Source organism: Geotrypetes seraphini, chromosome 6 (assembly GCF_902459505.1).
Source record: "Geotrypetes seraphini chromosome 6, aGeoSer1.1, whole genome shotgun sequence".
Lineage (NCBI taxonomy): Eukaryota > Metazoa > Chordata > Amphibia > Gymnophiona > Dermophiidae > Geotrypetes > Geotrypetes seraphini.
Genome location: NC_047089.1, coordinates 241,863,466 through 241,884,327, shown reverse-complemented (window position 1 = coordinate 241,884,327; position 20,862 = coordinate 241,863,466). Strand labels below are relative to the sequence as shown.

Genomic DNA, 20,862 nt, shown 5'->3' with positions numbered 1-20,862 from the left:
CAGTGGGGAGGATGAGGTGGAGAAGGACATGGATTTGGCCACAAGAGCCATACTAACAGTTAAGGGGATGGCTGGATTGGAGAAAAAGCTGCAGGACTTACAAAAGAAACAACGTATGGTGTCCACTCTGTATAAGCTGGCTCCAGAGCAGCAAAAGAAAAAGTATAAGAAAGAACAGCAATACCTTCAGCGGCAGGTGGAGAACTGCATAACAGAGATGGCTGGTATTACAAAAGATGTGTCTAACCCCATGGCTGAAGTGTATCGGAACAGAGAGAGAATGGCAGGGCTGCAGGGACACCAGGGGAAATTACAGGCAGCAGTTTCTGCAGAAGAACCCTGTGCAGAAGCAGGACAGTTGGAAGAAGTGCAGGAAACTCCCACAGCAGTGGAAGAAAAAGCTACCACAGAGGCTACTGGAGAAAAGTTGGGAGACAGCCTGAATTGGTACAGCTGGGAAAAGAGTGCAGACACAGCAGAAACCAGAGTGGAGGAGGGGCGGACAAAGGAGCGCAGGAAAAAGAAAGCCACACAAAGAGTGAACTACCTGGAACAAGCAGGAACTGAAAAACTTCATATAGAGTTTGAGCAAGTATTAACAGGGACTGAGAAACCACAAACAGAAATTGAGCTACCGCAAACTTTAATAAAAGCACCTGAGGGAGTGCTGGAACAGCAGGCAGCTGAGACTAGTTTGCCCAGTAACTTGCTAAAATTCTTGGAGGAGGAGGAGGAGGAATGTGATTTGAAACTGATTGAGCAGCAGCCTGGATTGGAAACACCTGAGTTTCATCGACAAGGAAAATCCCAGAATGCAGCTCAGGGGAGGAGTTCCCAAGAACTGGTGGGTGGAATCTTTTGTGTGACTGAGAAAAGGGTGGAGTCTTCTCTGAGCTTTGTTGAAGGAACTCAGCCTAATTCAAAGTGCAGAGTACAGCAAAGAGGTGTTTATCCCAGGACAAGCAGGCAGCATATTCTTTATGCATGGGTGACGTCACCGACGGAGCCCTCGGTACGGACCTTTTTAACTAGAAAGTTCTAGTTGGCCGCACCGCGCGTGCGCGAGTGCCTTCCCGCCCGACGGAGGAGTGCGTGGTCCCCAGTTTCTTCGTTTTCGCGGAGCGAAGAAGACGCGTGTGTTTTTTCAACGGCCGTTGAAATCACTTTTTGCCTTCCCGCTCGCGATTTTTTCTATTTTTTCTTCCTTTTTGCCTTCGGGTTTCTTTTTTCTTTGCTTTATAAAAAAAAAAAAAAAAAAAACTTATATTTTTTTCCCCTTTTTTCGACTTTGCCCCGGCGGGGCCTGTTGCCATTATACAGGCATCGGGGTTCGATTTTGCGGAGGCTGTTTTCCCCTTCATGCCCCCGCAAGCCGGTTTTAAGAAGTGCCAGCGGTGTGCACGCCCGATCTCCCTCACTGACCCACACAATTGGTGTTTACAGTGTTTGGGTCCGGAGCATCGGGCGGACTCCTGCACCCGCTGTGCCACTCTTAAAAAGCGGACGCTTAAAAACCGACAAATCCAACAAAACCTTTTGTTCGGCACCGGGTCGACGATGGACTCCTCGGCATCGACAGCGGTACCACCGAAATCGGCACCGTCTACTTCGACGACGCCCGACCCCACATCGGCGTCTCTGGCGCCAGGTAAGCCGGCTAAGAAGCCTCCCTCTTCCCTAGAGCGTCCACCAGCCACAGTGGCGACACCGATCTTGCCGGCCTTGCGCCGACCCCGAAAGCCCTCCGCCCCGATTTCGGTGAGTGCCTCGTCATCGGCCTCCTCATCGCCGGGGCGTGGAGCGGCACCTAAGGAATCGAAGCAAAAGAAAGCGGTTCCGGTGCCACCCTTGGATGATCGTATTGCGGCCATCCTCCAAGTTCAACTCCAGGAACAGCTGCAGCATCAGCTCGAGCACCTGTTACCCACTATCCTGGCACCACTCCTTTCGGTATCAGACCGGCCCGAGCACCGTACCAAGCCCCCGGTATCCACCCCATCGGTACCAATTAACACCTCCATGCCGATTCTTTCGGCCGAGCAACTTCATGCCCATCCTGTGGTTCACTCCCATACCACGACGGATCCTCCTCGGGACCGGGCAGGGCACCATACTTCCCGGGACCGGGATCGATGCCGGTCCTCTTCTCCCGGTACCGTTTCGGTGCGCTCAGGGAAGTCTTTATCCAAGACTCACCATACCGCACCTTCCACCCCGGTGACTCGGCATGCACACCCAGAGGTCCGGGACCCAGACTTATGGGAAGATCCCCCCCCCGGTACCGAGGAGGATCTCTCCTCATCTGATGAGGATCCATCAGCACCCGATGCCACCTCCAAACCTGAGCAATCCTCCTTTTCAAAGTTCCTCAGGGAGATGTCTGCAGCCTTATCCCTTCCTCTGGAATCAGACTCTAAAAAATCTCAAGCCTTCCTGGAGGCTTTAGATTTTGAACAACCTCCTAAGGAGTTCCTCAAGCTCCCCGTACATGACATCCTACGGGAGACCTTTTACAAAAATTGGGAGAACCCCCTTACAGTACGGGGGCCCCCCGCAAGCTGGACAACCTCTATCGTGTAATCCCAATTCCAGGGTTTGACAAATCCCAATTGCCTCATGAGTCCCTTCTTGTTGAATCCACCTTAAAGAAGACTCAGGGCTCCAGTGTCTATGCCTCTACCCCTCCTGGCAGAGAGGGTAAAACCATGGACAAGTTTGGCAAGAGGCTCTACCAGAATGCCATGCTGGCCAACAGGGCGAACAATTATTCATTCCATTTTTCATTTTACATGAAACATTTGGTTCAACAGCTGTCCGCCCTCCAAAAATATCTCCCGGAGCAAAAGGTTCCACTTTTTCAGCAACACATCTCTGGCCTCCTTCAGTTGCGGAAATTTATGGTCCGCTCTATATATGATTCATACGAGCTCACCTCCCGTGCCTCTGCCATGGCCGTAGCCATGCACCGCCTGGCCTGGCTGAGAGTCTCAGACTTGGACATTAACCACCAGGATCGTCTGGCCAACGCCCCCTGTCTCGGGGATGAACTTTTCGGAGAGTCCCTAGATTCCACCACCCAGAAACTCTCTGCACATGAAACCAGGTGGGACACGCTGATTAAACCCAAGAAAAAGGTTCCGCCTGCCCGACCTTTCAGGCCTCAATCCTCCTATCAGCGCAGATTCTCAGCCAGGCCGCTCAATCCGCCTTCTCAACAACCTCGGCGGCCCCGGCAGCACCAGCACCAGGCACAGGCTCGTTCTCAGTCTAATCAAACCAACAAGCCTCTCCCTCCTGCTAAACCTTCTCAGCCCTTTTGACTCTTCTCTCCAGGGCATAGCCAGTCTTCCACCTTCGCCACCTCTTCCACAACCAATCGGAGGTCGTCTCCTTATATTCTTCAGCCGTTGGGAGGTCATCACATCGGACCAGTGGGTCCTCAACATCATCCACCACGGCTACTCTCTCAACTTCCAGACTCTTCCACCGGACAACCCTCCCGTAGAGTCTGCTTCGCACTCATCTCAAACCCCCCTCCTCCTGAGGGAGGTTCAATCCCTCCTCCTTCTCAATGCCATCGAAGAAGTACCTCCAGAACAAAGGGGTCAGGGATTCTACTCCCGCTACTTCCTGGTACCCAAAAAGACGGGAGACCTCCGTCCCATTCTCGATCTCAGGGACCTCAACAAGTATCTTGTCAAGGAGAAGTTCAGAATGCTCTCCCTTGCCACCCTCTACCCTCTTTTTTCTCAACACGACTGGCTATGTTCCCTGGACCTCAAGGAGGCCTACACTCACATCTCAATCAATCCGAATTCTCGCCGCTACCTGCGTTTCCAGGTACTACACCGCCACTATCAGTACAAGGTGCTACCTTTTGGCCTCGCTTCATCACCCAGGGTATTCACCAAGTGCCTTATAGTAGTAGCGGCCTTCCTCAGGTCTCACAACCTCCAGGTGTTCCCCTACTTCGACGATTGGTTGGTGAAAGCACCTACGTCTCAACTTGTGCTACAGGCTACTCATCACACCATCTCTCTCCTCCACCTCCTGGGGTTCGAGATCAACTACCCCAAGTCGCATCTACTTCCCACCCAGCGACTTCAATTCATCGGAGCAGTTCTGGACACCACACTAATGAGGGCTTTTCTTCCCTCCGATCGTCAGTGGACCCTGCTCCGTCTCTGTCGTCAGGTCCTCAGGCATCCCTCCATTCCTGCCCGACAGATGATGGTCCTCCTGGGTCACATGGCCTCGACAGTACATGTCCTTCCTCTGGCACGTCTTCACCTCAGAACCCCTCAATGGACTCTCGCCAACCAATGGTCACAGACTACGGATCTTCTTTCTCATCCCATCTCTGTGACATCATCTCTTCAGCAATCTCTCCAATGGTGGTTGAACTCCTCAAATCTTTCCAGGGGTCTGCTCTTTCATCTGCCCCCTCACTCCATGATCATCACCACAGATGCCTCCCCCTATGCATGGGGAGCCCACCTAGGAGATCTGCGCACCCAGGGACTTTGGACCCCACAGGAGCGTCAACATCACATCAATTTACTGGAACTCAGAGCCATGTTCTACGCCCTCAAGGCTTTCCAGCATCTTCTCTGTCCTCAGGTTCTTCTCCTGTGCACAGACAATCAAGTCGCCATGTACTACATAAACAAGCAAGGCGGCACCGGATTTCGCCTCCTTTGTTTGGAGGCTCTCCGCATCTGGACCTGGGCCACGGCCCGCAATCTCTTCCTCAAGGCTGTCTATATCCAGGGCGAACAGAACTCCCTGGCCGACAATCTCAGCCGCATCCTTCAGCCTCACGAGTGGACGCTGGACCCTCCAACACTCCACTCCATCTTTGCTCGCTGGGGCACTCCGCAGGTGGACCTCTTTGCAGCACCTCACAATCATCAGCTGCCCCACTTCTGTTCCAGACTCTTCTCTCCTCATCGTCTGGCCCCAGATGCATTCCTGCTCGATTGGAGAGATCGGTTCCTGTATGCCTTCCCTCCACTTCCTCTGATGTTGCGGACCTTGTCCAAACTCCGCAAGGACAGGGCCACCATGATTCTCATCGCCCCTCGGTGGCCTCGCCAACACTGGTTCTCCCTCCTGCTCCAGCTCAGCTCCAGGGAGCCCATTCCTCTTCCTGTGTTTCCTACTCTACTTACACAGCAGCATCAATCTCTACTACATCCCAATCTGTCTTCGCTCCACCTGACAGCTTGGTTTCTCTCGGGCTGACCTCTCCTGAGAATCTATTGCAGCCTGTCCATCTCATTTTGGACGCCTCCAGGAAACCGGCCACCCTCCAATGTTACCATCAGAAGTGGACCAGGTTCTCCTCGTGGTGTCTACGGCATCATCACGATCCCACCTCTTTAGCGGTGGAAACTGTACTGGAATATTTGCTCTCGCTGTCCAATGCTGGCCTCAAATCTACCTCCATCAGAGTCCACCTCAGTGCCATCACTGCGTTTCACGAGCCTATCCTCGGAAAACCTCTCACGGCTCATCCACTGGTTTCCCAGTTCATGAGAGGCCTCTTCAATGTCAAACCACCTCTGAAGCCTCCTTCTGTCGTCTGGGACCTGAATGTGGTTTTATCAGCTCTCATGAAACCTCCGTTTGAGCCTCTTGCCACAACTTCGCTCAAATTTCTTACCTGGAAGGTGCTTTTCCTAATTGCCATCACCTCTGCCAGGAGGGTTAGTGAACTGCATGCACTGGTCGCCGACCCACCATTCACGGTTTTTCACCATGACAAGGTGGTCCTGCGTACCCATCCTAAATTCCTTCCAAAGGTGGTCTCAGCTTTTCACCTCAACCAGTCCATTGTGTTGCCCGTCTTTTTCCCTAAACCACATTCTCATCCTGGGGAACAGGCGCTGCACACGCTGGATTGTAAGCGTGCCCTTGCCTACTACCTTGACCGTACCAGGGCTCACCGCTCATCTCCTCAGCTCTTTTTGTCATTCGACCCTAATCGTCTAGGTCGTCCTGTTTCCAAACGGACGCTTTCCAATTGGCTTGCTGCCTGTATTGCGTTCTGTTATGCTCGGGCCGGTCTCTCACTGGAAGGTGCTGTCACGGCCCACAGAGTCCGAGCTATGGCTGCTTCTGTGGCTTTCCTCCGTTCCACGCCCATCGAGGAAATCTGCAAGGCGGCCACTTGGTCCTCAGTTCACACGTTCACTACTCACTACTGTCTGGATGCCTTCTCCAGACGGGATGGACACTTCGGCTAATCTGTGTTACAAAATTTATTTTCCTAATGGCCAACCATCCCTCCTCCCTCTTTGTCACCCATGCGTAAAGAATATGCTGCCTGCTTGTCCTGGGATAAAGCACAGTTACTTACCGTAACAGGTGTTATCCAGGGACAGCAGGCAGATATTCTTACGTCCCACCCACCTCCCCGGGTTGGCTTCTTAGCTGGCTTATCATAACTGGGGACCACGCACTCCTCCGTCGGGCGGGAAGGCACTCGCGCACGCGCGGTGCGGCCAACTAGAACTTTCTAGTTAAAAAGGTCCGTACTGAGAGCTCCGTCGGTGACGTCACCCATGCGTAAAGAATATCTGCCTGCTGTCCCTGGATAACACCTGTTACGGTAAGTAACTGTGCTTTCCAGTGTGTTGGTAGGAGTGGAGTGGAGTCAGGAGCTGGAACCTGAGAATCTACAGAGAGAAATACAGCAGGAGGTGGCTGTAGGTGATGAAGCTGTGCTGCCACAACGGCAGCAATGGACAAAGCAAGTTTTGCCTTGTTCTAAGTTGAAAGAACTGAATGCAGGACAGATCCCTATGGATGTGAATGGGGGTGTGGGGGAGGGGGTGAGAGAGGGTGGGGGACCTGTTGGTGGTGGGCATGGTGCCCGGAAAGGGGAATATCTTTTGCAGATGTGGTGGCTGGGGGATCGGGGCAGGGGGGTAGGAATCGGGGGAGGGGGAATGTGCAAGGGGAGAGTGGGGGGAGGAGGGAGGATGGTGGAGGGAATGGGAATGGTGGTTGGGGGTGGGGTAGCGGGGGAGGGGGAGAGGGGGGTATTTTCAAGAGAAGAAATGTGGTTCAGTTGAAGTGGGTGGGGGTGGGCAATATGCCAACAAGGGACAGGGTGTTGAGAATGGTTCTGGGGTTGGGCTTCATCCCTGAGGACCTGTATGCCTGTATTCATCTGGTAATGGTTCCGGAATATGACATCAGTTTCCAGAGACAGAGGGGTTTAGAGTTATTTTGGGAAAAATATGAGGGGGTGAGGGGGAGGGAGCAGTGGGCAGAATTTAAAGCCATACCTGTGAGTAAGCCTGACCTTGTGCAAGTGACAGTGTTGGTGAGAAATGAGTCCATCCCCAGTTCAGACCTGACATACTGGTTGAATCGGTATGGGGTGCTTCGGACTCCATTAGTGAAGATCATGGACCCGAGTAGGGTCTGGGCTGATGGATGGACAGCCAGCATGAAGCTAAGTCAAGTGGGTAATGTGATACAGCATGTTCCACCAGTGGCATACATTGGGAGAGAGCGCATCCAATGTTTTTACAAGGGGCAGCCCAGGGTATGTTTTCGATGTGGATCGTTTAGGCATCTAAGTATGGTGTGTCCTACCCTGATGTGTGTAAAATGTGGAGGGAAGGGGCATATTGGGGAGGAGTGTGACCTCATTCGGTGCAACTTGTGTTGATGTCTGGGGCACCCGTTCAGCAAGTGTCCGAGGGCTGCACATAACAGGTGGCGAGAGGAAAATGATGGGGGAGGGGATGAACCTCAGGAACGGGCCCAGGAGGAGGAACGGGATCAGGAGGGTGGTCAGGAAGATAGCCAGGAAAAGGTGAAGCAGGGTGAAGGGCTGGTGCAGGAAGCAGAGGGGGAGAGAGAGGGTGGGGGTGGGGGTGGGGATGAGGGTACATGGGAAAAGGTACGTAGTAAGAAGGTGGGGAAACACCAGAGGAAAAGAAGGGGGGATAGGGTTGAGGATACTAATAGGTTTAGTGTATTGGCATAGGAGGAAGAGGATGGAGGTGGGGTGTCCCAGAAGAGGAAAGGGAATAAAGGTCGGGAGGGAGGGCAGCAGGAATACCCGGTGGTGATTCTGGAGAGGTTGCGGATTGAGACAGTGGGAGAGGAAGGGGATGGGGGAGGGGCTTTTCTAAATACAGAGGTGGGTGGGAAGGAGGGTATGGAAGTAGATGGAGGGGATGTTTTGCTGGTGGGGAGGGATGTGATTAAGGAAGGGGAAGATAAGGAAAGGGAGGGAATTGGGGAAGAGTTGATTCTGGCGGAGGGCGAGGCGGTCCCGCCAGGGGTGGTGGTGAAGAGGGGAATGGAAGAAGGGAGCGGAGAGAAGGGGGGGAAGAAATCTAAATTAGTGTCATGATGGGGGGTCCCGGTTTGAATATTGCAACTTTGAATGTTGCTAGTCTCCGAACGGAGAGAAAGCGGTTTCTGGTTTATGAGTTCCTGGCTTCCAAACAATTGGATGTTATCATGTTGCAAGAAACAAGGGTTGACCACCCAAGTTTATTGTGGAAAGCTAAAAGGGACTGGAAATGGGGGCCGTCATACTGGGTATTAGCCCAGGAGGCTTATGGGGGGGTGGCAATTCTGTTTAACTCCAGGGCGGTGGAAGTGCATAGGGTGGTGGAATTGGGTGGGGGGAGGGGGCAGATATTGGATGTAAGGGTGGAGGGAGAGGAGGTAAGGTTGGTGAACATCTACGGTCCTCAGAGGAAGTGGGAGCGTAAAGCTCTAATCTCCTGGATCAGACCATATTTATACACGGCCAGGAGGGTGGTGTGGGGAGGGGATTTTAATGCAGTGGTGAGGCAGGAGGATAGGGAAGGGAGGAAATTTTCTTTAGGATATGATGAATTATTTTTGAAACAGGTGGGGGAGGGGGCAGGGCTGGTTGATAGTTATACAGTTTTTGGGAAGCAAGGGGGGTTTACATTTGGCAGGGGGAAATGCCGCAGTCGTATCAACAGGTTTTTTGTAAGGAGGGAAGACTGTCAGGACCCTCCCCAAGTGCAGCATGTTGAATTTACAGATCACGCTTTGGTGAGCATACAGGTAGGGGGGAAGAACCCAGTTATGGGTAGGGGTCTGTGGAGGCTCAACAATGCATGGCTCCAGGAGGAGAGTGTACAGGAGGCCTTTAGAGAGTTCTGGACAGACCAGCTGTCTACTGTAAGCGCATACGGGTCATTGGGGGGATGGTGGAAGGTTGTGAAGGGTAGGATCAAGGGTTTTTTCAAGAAAATAAGTAGGAGGGCATCACAAAACAGGGAGGGGAGGCTGGTAGCCCTGAGGAAGGAATTAAATTGGAGGGTGGAAGGGGGTGAAAAGGGGGAGGGGATTCAGGTACTCAAGGGAAAAATTGAAGCACTACAGTACGATAGATATAGGTCTTTAGTGTGGGAGAGGGACTATGGGCATTTCATCTCACCGGACCCTTTCAGGGCATGCAAAGAGAGGGTCAGGCGGCGGAAGGTGGGGAGTTTGTGGGACAATGAGGGGATAGAGCAGGAGTCACGAGAAGGGATATTGAGGGTGGTGGGAGAGCATTTTGGGGGGCTCTTTGAAGTTGGGCAAGAGGAAAGGGAGGGGTGGGAGGAATATATAGAGGGGACCCCGGGTGTGGGGGGAGGGTTAACAGAGGAGCAGGCAGAAGCACTGAATGGCCCTTGGATGGTGGAGGAGGTAAGACGGGCGTTAGCCGGCCTGACCAGAGGGAAATCACCCGGTCCAGATGGGTTGACTGCTGAGTTTTAAAAGACATTTTGTGAGCAGATGATACCTTTCTTGGTGCGGCTGTTTACGGAGCTTAGCTGTCAGCCTGTTCTGCCGAGGTCCATGAGGGAGGCGGTATTGGTTTTGATTGCGAAGCCAGGGAAGGAAGGGTCAAGGGTGGGAAATTGGAAGCCGATTTCTTTGCTTAATACAGATAGGAAAATTTTAGCAAAGATGATGTGCGCAAGACTGGGAGAGGTGGCGGCATCAGTAATGGCACCAGCACAGATGTGTGGCGTGCAGGGGAGGGGGGGGCGATAGAAGCAGTGGTAACAGTAAGAGAGGCAGTTGAGAGGGGTCGGAGGATCCAGGGGGGGCGGGTGCTTGTTAGTTTGGACCAAGCCACAGCCTTTGATAGGGTGCCATACAAATATTTGTGGGGGGTTCTTACAAAGTATGGGATTCCTGTGCAGTTTGTGGAGGGGTTGAAGACTCTGTATAGGGAGGCAGCAACCTTTCCCTTGGTAAATGGGTGGAGGGGGGAGCGTTTCTCCATTGGGAAAGGGGTGAGACAGGGCTGTCCCTTAAGTCCATTGCTATATGTATTTGCCATCGATCCATTGCTGCAGCGGCTGGAGAAGGGTGGGGGTTTAACAGGGATAGATATGGGGGAAGGCACAAAGGTCAGGGAGGTGGCATATGCTGATGACATCTCTATGTTTGTGTCTTCAAATAGAGAGTTTAGGTGGATGGAGAAAAAACTGGAAGAGTATTCAGGAGCCACAGGGGCGTGCATTAACCAGGAAAAGAGTCATTTGTTGAAACTCAGGGATCCTGCATGGGAGGTGGAGAGTACAAGTGGGTTCTTGCCTCCAGAGGGGAGGGTAAGGGTGCTGGGGGTTGTCTTCAGTGGGGATGAGGCGTATCAAATGGAGAATTGGAAGGGAAAAATCCAGGAAGGGCGGCAGAAGGTGGAAGCTTGGAAGCTGACATTTCTGGAACGGGTGCGTCTAATGAAAGTTTATTTGGTTCCTTTGTTCCTATTCCTTCGTTATGTGTGTTTGCTCCCGCAGGGGTTGCACGCTACGATGTACAGTCTTTTTTTTCAGTGCCTCTGGGGTAACCGCTTAAATCCAATAAAGAGGGGGGTAACTTATTTGGCAAAAGAACAAGGGGGCTTGGGGATGGTGAACCCCATTCTTTTTTTCTCCTCCCTCTTCCTCCAGTTCTATTTGGGGGGGGGTTGGTGAGGGGACAGCAGGAAAGGGTGGCATGGGTAGAAAGTGTTCAAACGTGGGGTACAGTGTTTTGGAAAGACTGGCTGGGGGGAGTGGAAATAGGGAAGAAGCGGGTGGTGGGGGTTTTGGCAGAGGTGCCGGGTCAGGCGGACATGGCCCGTTTAGTTAGGAGTTGGAGGGTAACGGTGGATGAAGTGGTGGAGGGGAGGAAGACTTGGACGGAAAGAGTGCTGCACCAGTGTTATGCGGTGGAACCTCTGCTGAAGGATTGCCCGGGGATACGTCAACAGCAGGCACTCCGTTATGTGGCGATGCCACGCCTGCCCCCTAAGTACTTCGATGTGGCATGGCTGGCACTGCATGGCAAGATGTATGTCCGGGCGAATCTAAAGTGTAGACCTGTGACTGACAGGGAGTGTCCAAGGGGGGAGTGCCAGGGAGTGTTAGAGACAATGGAACATTTTTTGTGTTTTTGCCCCTTTTCAGTTGAGGTGGGGAGGAGGGTGGCCAGGGATTTGGGGTTTCAGGTGGGTTTGTTTGAAAGTCTGAGTTATACGGATTGGGTTTATGGGGGTGGGGGGGGAAGAGGGTGTATGGTGAAACTTTTTTTATTATTTTATCCATACTGAAGTATTTCATTTGGATGGTACGTTGCCAGATGTCGCTGAGGCAGCGACAGCTGGCACCGGACACAGTGGCGATGGATGTGGTGCGGGCAGTGTGCCAAGTTGCAGAAGCAGAGAGAAAAAGGAGGAGTGAACAGCAGTGGCGTTTACTGTGGAAGGGGGTGCGGCTTCGGCCTCCCTGATGCGTGTTACAGTTTTTGTTTTAACTGAGTTTTTGTATTTATGTTTATTTATTGCTGGGAGGGAGGGGGGGTTTTCTAGTCATTTTGTGTACAGGGTTTGGGGATGTTTAGTTTTCATATGTACAGGTTTGGTGTGGGGATAGTGAAATGTCAGTTTATGTTTGTATTATTTGTATGATATTTGCTGCTGTCACTTTGTAATGTATTGAATTGTAATGCTTTTTTTGGTATAAGTCTATATAATAAAAAGAACTTTCCAGTAGATGGAACCTAAGCACACTGCTGGATAGTGCTCTGGGTTTCCAGCCCAGAAATATCTAAGAAAAAGGACCATTTAAATTAAATTAATTTATGGAGCATGTATTGTTGGGCGGACAGGTTGGTCTTTATCTGCCGTCATTTACTATGTTGCTATGATTACTGAGCTCTACATTGATATTTATAGCACAAATTTATTTATTGCAATCTACAGAACTAGATTCTGAAAATAGGGGGGGGGGGGGCAATATTCAAAGACTTTTCTGTGGAAATCTCGGCTTTAAAAATTGCCCGGTCTGTTTCCAGATTAAACCGAAGAGGGATATGGGGGAGCAGGGCACTGAACGAGACTTCATTCCGTGCTGAAATATCGGGGCACAGAAAGCAACCCCACATCTCTGCACATAATTTTTTTTTTTTTTTCCTGGCTAATAATCAAAGCAAAATGATCAGCATTATTCTGTGTTGATTGCTGGTGGAAGCCCTGCAGGTGGAACGCGCGTACAGTTTGCATCGTGTGAAGTTTTATTTACTCCGCAAGAGGCAAGGTGCGCAGAATCAGTTTGAAGAGGCAACTGTCAGGCTGCACGGTCGCAAACTACACGGGTATTTTAATGCATGGTTTCAAAGCGATACAATCTCAGCAAGCTACACTTGAACACCAATTAAAGAAAACATTAAAATTACAGTGGTACCTTGGTTTACGAGCATAATTTGTTCCAGAAGCATGCTCGTAATCCAAAGCACTCGAATATCAAAGCATATGTCCCCATAGGCCACAATGTAAACTGAAACAATTTGTTCCACAACCAAGGTTTACTAGGGTGGCCTAGGGGTGGGTGGGTGCCTGTCTGTGGGTGCTGCAGCCCTTGCAGCGTGGTGGTTTTCCTTTCCCCGGGGTCCCCGTGCGGCTCTCCTCACTCTTCGGCGATGCCTTTGCCTTAACCATCGCCTCCCGGCTTCCGATTCAAGCCGGCCGTCTTCCAGACGCATGCGCAGGACCTCTGAACTCCCCCCATCAAGCCGGCGCCGCTCCAACAACACGCGAACCACGTACAAGCACGCAGGGGGGGTTCAGAGGTCCTACGCGCGCGTCTGGAGGATGGCCGGCTTGAATCGGAAGCCGGGAGGCGCTGGTTAAGGCAAAGACATGGCCGAAGAGTAAGAAGAGCCGCACGGGGATCCGGGGGAAAGGAAACCACCACGCTGCAAGGGCTGCAACACCTACAGACAGGTACCCACCCACCCCTGGGCCACCCTAGTGAGAGCTCGTTTTGCGAGACAAAAGTTTGCTGAGTGTTTTGCTCGTCTCGCAAAACACTCGCAAACCGAGGTTCCACCGTATTTCTCTTTTTTCACCCTTTTTCTTACTTCTCATATCATTTTTGCCCTTGTGCTCATTCATTTGACTGTGATTTATTGTATATGATTTCTCCCCTATTTTTCCTCACAACTCTTGTATGTTTTTTTTTTTTGTTGTTGTTTAAAACTAATATTTGTTTTAATATGTAAGTACTTTTGTTTGTCTTTTTTTTTTTTTTTCTTTTTTAATTTATAACAAAAATTAGTTTTTACATTATCACCATTGTCTATTTTATATGTTTTATGGTTTTGTACATCGCCTAGTAATCTATAATAGGCGATTCATTAAGAATCAATAATAAACTTGATGTAATTGGAGAGCTCGACTTCTTTTGTTTAGATTTCATATATTCGCCTTGAATGTTCAGTATCAATTCATGGTTATCTCGTTTTTAAATTACAAAATTCAATAAAAATTTTGAACTAAACGAAAATATAAAGAAAACAAATATATTTCTCTCTATTTTCAAATGAAAGAAAAAGGGATTTACTCAACGTACAACGATTTATTTAAGATAATGTATCGGCTCAACCTTGGATATCATTATTATACGTCACACAATAAGCTCTCAAAATATTATACTTACTTTATTAGCGCTAAACATTGAGGTGGAATCATGCTGATGCCAGACTTGTTGAGTAGCTGATTGAGCTGTTAGAGAGATGAAAGAGGTCAATAATCCAACCCAGACTCTCGCAACCTTTTTCGAGCTGGGGCACACCAAACCTACCGTCCCCGGCTCGAGACACCCAGAAGAGCGCTGGCGTCGGCGTGATGACCGTCATGCGCATGCTTGGCTTTGGCGCGCCACCGTTAGCTCCTGCGCAAAGGCCCTTCAAACGGGCCTTGCACCGAGAGAAGGACCTGCGCTGGAGAGAAGGGCCGGCAGAGAGAAGAGGGGCCGGCGTCGGGAGACGGCTTACAGGATGTGCGTCTCTTCGCAAGAGGAATATCCTGTAGACAGTCAGCCGGCGCTGGCAACTCTCCTCTTCCCCAGTGTATCGCGGCACACCTGAAATCTCAGGAGGCACAGAGTTTGTGATACACTGATCTAACCATCGCTCGAGCCCTGTGGGTCATTCTGTAGCGTGTTTGATGGGATGGGGGTAGGACTCGGATGGTCCTTCAAGATAATGGGAGGAAGGTCTCCTAACCAGCAAAGGAGTCTGACGTTCCTCACATGTACGAGGCTGTCAGCAGCAGGGGGGGGGGGGGAGCATTATAAATCACGAAAAATTAAAAGACTGAAACAAGAAATTCCACAGAGAAATAATACAGCATTTGTGTACACAAGTGGGCCAAAAATTCTCTAGCAAGGAAGAAGGGACAAAGACACAGACATTCCCAAGCTGCTTCTCTCCGGAAAGCAGGTTAAAATTTATCCTCGGCTTGGTCCTTTATCAGTCCCACAGAAAGATGGTTGTGCTAATGCAAGTTTGAAACATGTCTCAAGGGTTCCAGTGGAGGTGATGGAGGCTTACAGAGTACTAGAGTCCTAAAATGCTTGGGATCAGTATAAGGAATCCTTAGGGCTGGGGAAGTGAGGGTAAAGCCAGACTGGTAAGCCTGACTTCAGTTCTGGGCACGATACTGGAAACTGTTTTAAAGAATAAAATGATAGAACATGTAGACAAACATGGTTTAATGGGTCAGAGTCGGCATGGGTTCAGCAAAAGGAATCTACCTCACCAACCTGCCTCATTTCTTTGAAGGTATGAATAAACATGTGGATATTCATTGGGGAAATCCGTCCTCGAGGGCCGCAATCCAGTTGGGTTTTCAGGATTTCCTCAATGAATATGCATGAGATCTATTAGCATACAATGAAAGCAGTGCATGCAAATAGACCTCATGTATATTCATTGGGGAAATCCTGAAAATCTGACTGGACTGCGGCCCTCGAGGACCGACATTGGACACCCCTGGCATAGTGTATCTAGACCAGTGGTTCCCAACCCTGTCCTGGAGGACCACCAGGCCAATCGGGTTTTCAGGCTAGCCCTAATGAATATGCATGGAGCAGATTTGCATGCCTGCCACTTCCATTATATGCAAATCTCTCTCATGCATATTCATTAGGGCTAGCCTGAAAACCCGATTGGCCTGGTGGTCCTCCAGGACAGGGTTGGGAACCCCTGGTCTAGACGTTCAGAAAGCTTTTGACAAAGTTTCTCATGAGATACTCCTGAGAAAATGAAAAAGTGATGGGATACGAGGCACTGTTCTGTTGTTGGGACTAGGGCTGCAGATTTAGCACGTTAATAATGCGATTAACATGCTAAGTCTTTAACGCTGATTAATAAAATAAATCATTATTACCTTGTTTGTGGAGGTGCTCTAGTCCCTTCCCTATGCTGCCGCCTGCAATCTTCAGGCTACCAACAGCATCAGTCAACTAAACATGTTGCCTTTGGCAGCCTCGGAAGCTTTCACTCTGCAGGACAGGAAGTTGAAGCAGAGGAAAAAGCATCCAGGGCTGTCGAAGGTTGTGTGTTCAACTGATTTTGCTGGTGGCCCGAAGGAGTAAAGAGAGAGAGAGAGGCACCCATCCAATGGCGAGGGGGGGGGGGGGGGGGGGGGGGAGAAATGTCATACCCAATTAGGGAGACGGAGGGGTAAAGGAGAAAGCCACCAAACTGGGAGGGAGAAAAGGAAGAAGGAAGACCAGGGAAGGGAAGAAAAGGAAAGGGAAGGGAAGGGAGAGGATAGGAGCGAGAGATGCCAGACCGTGGAGGAGGGAGGGAAGGGAAGCAGAGGGGAAAGAGAAATGGAAGGGAAGGGAAGAAGACAGAGATACCAGACCATAGGGGGAGGAATAGGGTTGGGAGGGAAAGAAGGAAGGAAAGTGGAGGAAAGAGATGCGAGAGAATGGGAGAGGAAGAAAAGAGGAAGAGATGGAAGTGGACAGAGATGCCATATCATGGGTTGGGGCAGTGGCGCACCAAAGGCAGAGTCTGAATGGAAGAGATATCAAGAGAAAGGGCAGATACATGATGGAAGGGCAGAGAAAGAGGGCCAACGTTAGGTGAAAGGGCAGAGCAGAGGAAGAGATTATTGTAAAGAGGGTGCAATTATTTGAATGTATCTTTAAACAGAAATGTTTTAAGGGCATATCTGAATCTATCTAATGAGGAATCCAACCGAAGATAAGAGGGAAAAGCATTCCAAAGAGAGAGATCTGCCAATGAAAAAAATACGGCTTCACAAACAGTCATACGTAATTTGTCAATAAAAAGCAAATTCTGTTGAAGGGATTGAAGGGTACGGGATGGTAAATATGAAATCAATAGCTGATTGAGGTAAGCTGGAGATAGTGATTGACGAGTTTTGAACACTAACAGCAAAATCTTATAGGTTATCGTGTAGGAGACATGGAGCCCGTGAGCTCATTTCAAGATAGGCAGGAGAAACTAGGATTTGGGCAATTGATTTTAAAATTCTGATCAGTTCACATCTGGATGAGACTAAACGGGAGTTTGTCAGCCTGCACGATCACAGATGTAGTCAACAGCTTTAGGGCTTTAAGGGAATAGAGTCAACTTAGAACCTTCAATACTTACTGCATTTATAGCCGCTGAGAAATTCTTTCCTTTCAAGTATTCCAGTTTCATACTCACGTAGTAAAGAGCTGTAAAATAACACCACAAAGAAAGGGATATCAAAAAGCGCAAAGCCCATCTGTTGTTCTATTGTCCTTTGATACTTAACTTTGGGAAGTCAATACGGGGACAGATTCATCTCATACTGGAATCAACAATCCCCTTTGACGTATGTGGAACATTGGTGCATATTAAAGCCCTCCATGGACCGATATAAATGCCGACTTTTCTTAATTATGACTGGGGTAGCTATGCGGATGGTAACTCTTAACTGGAAAAAAATCATGAGCGTCTACATTTTCCTTTTTGGTGGCCAACCTATGCTCCAGCTATAGATATGAAAAAAATGAATGCTGACATAGGGGGGCAAAGTAGTTTGTTTAAACTGGGTTTGGGGGGGGGTCCGTTGTCGTCTTTTGTTACTTCACTGTAGTTATCTTTGGTTCTTGTTAGTTTCCACACACGTCCACACGCAGCTCCTGATTGCTAAGGCCCGACTTTAGTACAGGAAGAGGCGGTCGGAGCATACAGCGAATGATTTCCTTCACTCGCCGGCGCTCTCGCTGCCCTCTCCCGCCTCTCCAGCTGCCCTCTCCCGTCTCCCCTGCTTAAAAACCGCATTCGCGGTTTTTCAAAATTCGCGGGGATTCCTGGGGAGTAGTGCCTACAGTTAACAGGTTACAATCTGCCATAGTTAAAGGACAAGTTTGTTCGAAACAAGTTTTTATCCTAACTCGACACCTCCCCTATCCGTTCAACTTTTATACAGATATTTTGGGCTGTTCAGCAATTTAAATAGCCCAATGCTATCGCTTAACCCTTTCAGGACCATAAGGATCGTAGGCCAATTTTTGTGGTTTTGACGACATTTTTATGGTAAAAAGGGCTTGCAGATGCCAAAAAATTGATTTTTTTGTGAAATATCATTATTTTTATTTAAAAAAATCACACTTCTGGCTTATGGACAGTGTGGCAAGTGAATCTTCTCGTCAATCTAGCAACGACGCTAATGAATGAATGTCGGAACCAGTTTGTTTACATAAAGGCAGTATCATATGGAATCTGTACATATCAAATTTAGAACTGTAGACTATCCCAATCAAAATTTATAGGATTTTAAAGTTATGGGACAAATATGTCCCTTGGTCCTGAAAGGGTTAACTTTTTACAGAAAAGTAAATTATACATTTGTCAGCTGCTGAGACGCATTCTTTGTTTTGAATATTGGCTCAAAGGTGGTTAATTGGTGACAGATCAGTGGATGTTGCCTCTCCAGCTTAGCACAGAAAGAGCGTACTTACCAGAATCACCGCAGTGAGTTGATATATTACACAAATTATTATTGGTTGGGCTAAATCCTGGAAAGAAAAAGAGAGATATTTTTCATGCCATTGTCACCTTGTCCAACGTATCTGCCTCTGTTATGCGTGACCTCGCGTCACTGACTTTTATAACCTTTTTAAAAAGTTTACCCTTCTTCTGCACGGGAACATATGAAGGATGGGTATAAAGTTAACATTTTTATCTTTTGAACATTTTGGGGGGAATATTTCATAAAATTCACAAAACTACTTGGCTCAGATTCATCCTATATGCCAGAATCTGACTTCCACTCATGTGATATGCAGTGTGTTATTATATGTTTTCACAAAACCTTATCTCAAGATGATTCATAACGGGGACAGTCACATGAATTTTATATAGTACGTGGAAGGGTCTAGCTGGTTTTAAGAAAGGTTTGGACAACTTCCTGGAGGAAAAGTCCATAGTCTGTTATTGAGAAAGACATGGAGGAAGCAACTGCTTGCCCTGGATCACTAGCATGGGATGTTACTACTCCTTGGGTTTTGGTCAGGTACTAGTGACCTGGATTGGCCACCATGGGAACGGAATACGGGCTTGATGGACCATTGGTCTGACCCAGTAAGGCTATTCTTATGCTCTTATGTTTTAGTTTTTGGTCCCGTATTTGCATAGGGGTTAAGAACATAAGAACATAAGAAGTTGCCTCCGCTGAGGCAGACCAGAGGTCCATCTCGCCCAGCGGTCCGCTCCCGCGGCGGCCCATCAGGCCTATTGCCTGAGCAGTGGTCCCTGACTATTTCTATAACCTACCTCTACTCCTATCCCTATAACCCACATCTATTCTTATCTGTACCCCTCAATCCCTATGTCCTCTAGGAACCTATCCAAACCTTCTTTGAAGCCCTGTAACGTGCTCCTGCCTACCACAGCCTCCGGGTTATCTGTGTTCTGGTAAGAATGAATGTTGAGAAGCATACAGTGTGCTTTGTGTGGTTTAATTTTGTGGTTAACCATTATGTGTTGTTAATAAGATTATATTGTGTGTATATATGATTGCACAAACAGGAGAAAGACAAGGTGGATGTCTCAATCGACCAAAATGGGTCTTTTTTGAATTGTACAAATGTTAAGAGTCCCAACAAGGATCCCTGTTTTGGCGCTGCTACATAGTGCCTTCTTCAAGGGACACTGAAGAACAAGAGCCGGCTGGTCCATGCCGCAAAATGGTGTTACAATTAGTACTATTATGGGGGCGGGGTCTGGGGTGGAGATTGGGTGGGGGTCTGGCCCGCGACTTAGCCTGTGTTTTGGATTTCGGCCCCTTAATGTGACCGAGTTTGACACCCCTGGCCTAGAGAGAGAGCGTGTTGGTAAAAATTAACCCAACAACGAAGGAGACCAGATGGTGCTCAATCCTATTTATTAAACAGACTCGACACGATCGTGTTTTGACCCAGAAGGGTCTACCTCAGGAGTCTTGGTATTGAGTGGTAAAACCAATGACGTACCAATACAAATGTCCAAATATTGCAATAAAACCATGAACCACCCCCCAAAATGATGGCTGACAACGATTGCCGCGAACACCGCATTAAAATGAAACTAAGAAAAAAATTAACCAGCACACCACTGCCTCTAACCAGTACTCTATCTCTGTTTCGCATAACAGCTCCATAGTAGCATGTAGAGACCAGTGTAGTCCACACAGTCTTCCCAATAAAGGGGTTATCATTCCATACAGGTTACCCCTCACCAATGCCTTTTTATTTTTTTAGGTCTGTAATTGCTACTTCCTGCTACTGTCTGCCCCACAACCTTTAAAGGCCTTCCCCACAGCTATTTCCTTTGAACTTACCATCTGAGCCTGGAACTGGGCAACTGAAATTACCTGCAAAGGAAGTGACTAATGAGTTTTATACGTACAGTTCTCAACCAATATTTATTCATTTAATTAGTTTTCTCTCCCATTTTCCCCCAAAGAGCTCAGAACGGGTTACAGGTTGACATAGTCACATTACAAGTTTTAATTTTTTTTGATACAAGTTTTTATCCTAATTCGACCCATACAAGGGATCTAATACCAATATACGTGGAGGGGCATAATTTTTTTTTTTTTTTAAGTCTAAGTCCTCTTTTGGCCTAAGGCCCTAAATGTTGAAAGTAGAAGCAGGGAAAATGTCCATTGTCAAAAAAACAGTCTAAAAGGAGGGTTTTTTTTTTTATAATGGCCTGCCTCTACATTCAGCTGTTTAAACGATAGACTATTACTATGTCTAAACTTATACCATATAATCAAACTAAAAAAAGCCTAAGTCCCAAACGCCCAAAACAAGGGCTTTTAGGCAAAGGAAGGGCCAGTCCTTCACCTAAAAGCTGGATTCTGTAACCGGTCTCTGTTAAAAAGAACACTGGTTACAGAATCCCCCCCCCATCCCAGCAACGATCGGGCCAGGAGGGAGCCCGGCAACCACCCCACCCTGCCAATCCGATCCGGGCAGGAGGAAGCCCAAGCCCTCCTGCCCAGGCAACCCCCCCACCCCGCCGATCCGATCCGGGCAGGAG

General features: G+C 48.9%; 1 protein-coding gene across 2 annotated transcripts in view; it reads right to left on the bottom strand.

The window, feature by feature from the left end:
* Nucleotides 1-20,862, bottom strand: part of ADGRG2 (adhesion G protein-coupled receptor G2) — a 195,135-nt gene that overhangs the window by 89,073 nt on the left and 85,200 nt on the right. For both annotated transcript variants that reach the window (XM_033949916.1, XM_033949915.1), the window contains exons 9-12: nucleotides 20,156-20,188; nucleotides 18,297-18,353; nucleotides 16,957-17,024; nucleotides 13,983-14,047 (exon numbers count right to left, since the gene is read on the bottom strand). In XM_033949916.1, the coding sequence (XP_033805807.1) occupies nucleotides 13,983-14,047; nucleotides 16,957-17,024; nucleotides 18,297-18,353; nucleotides 20,156-20,188 (223 nt within the window). The remainder of the gene's footprint in view (nucleotides 1-13,982; nucleotides 14,048-16,956; nucleotides 17,025-18,296; nucleotides 18,354-20,155; nucleotides 20,189-20,862) is intronic.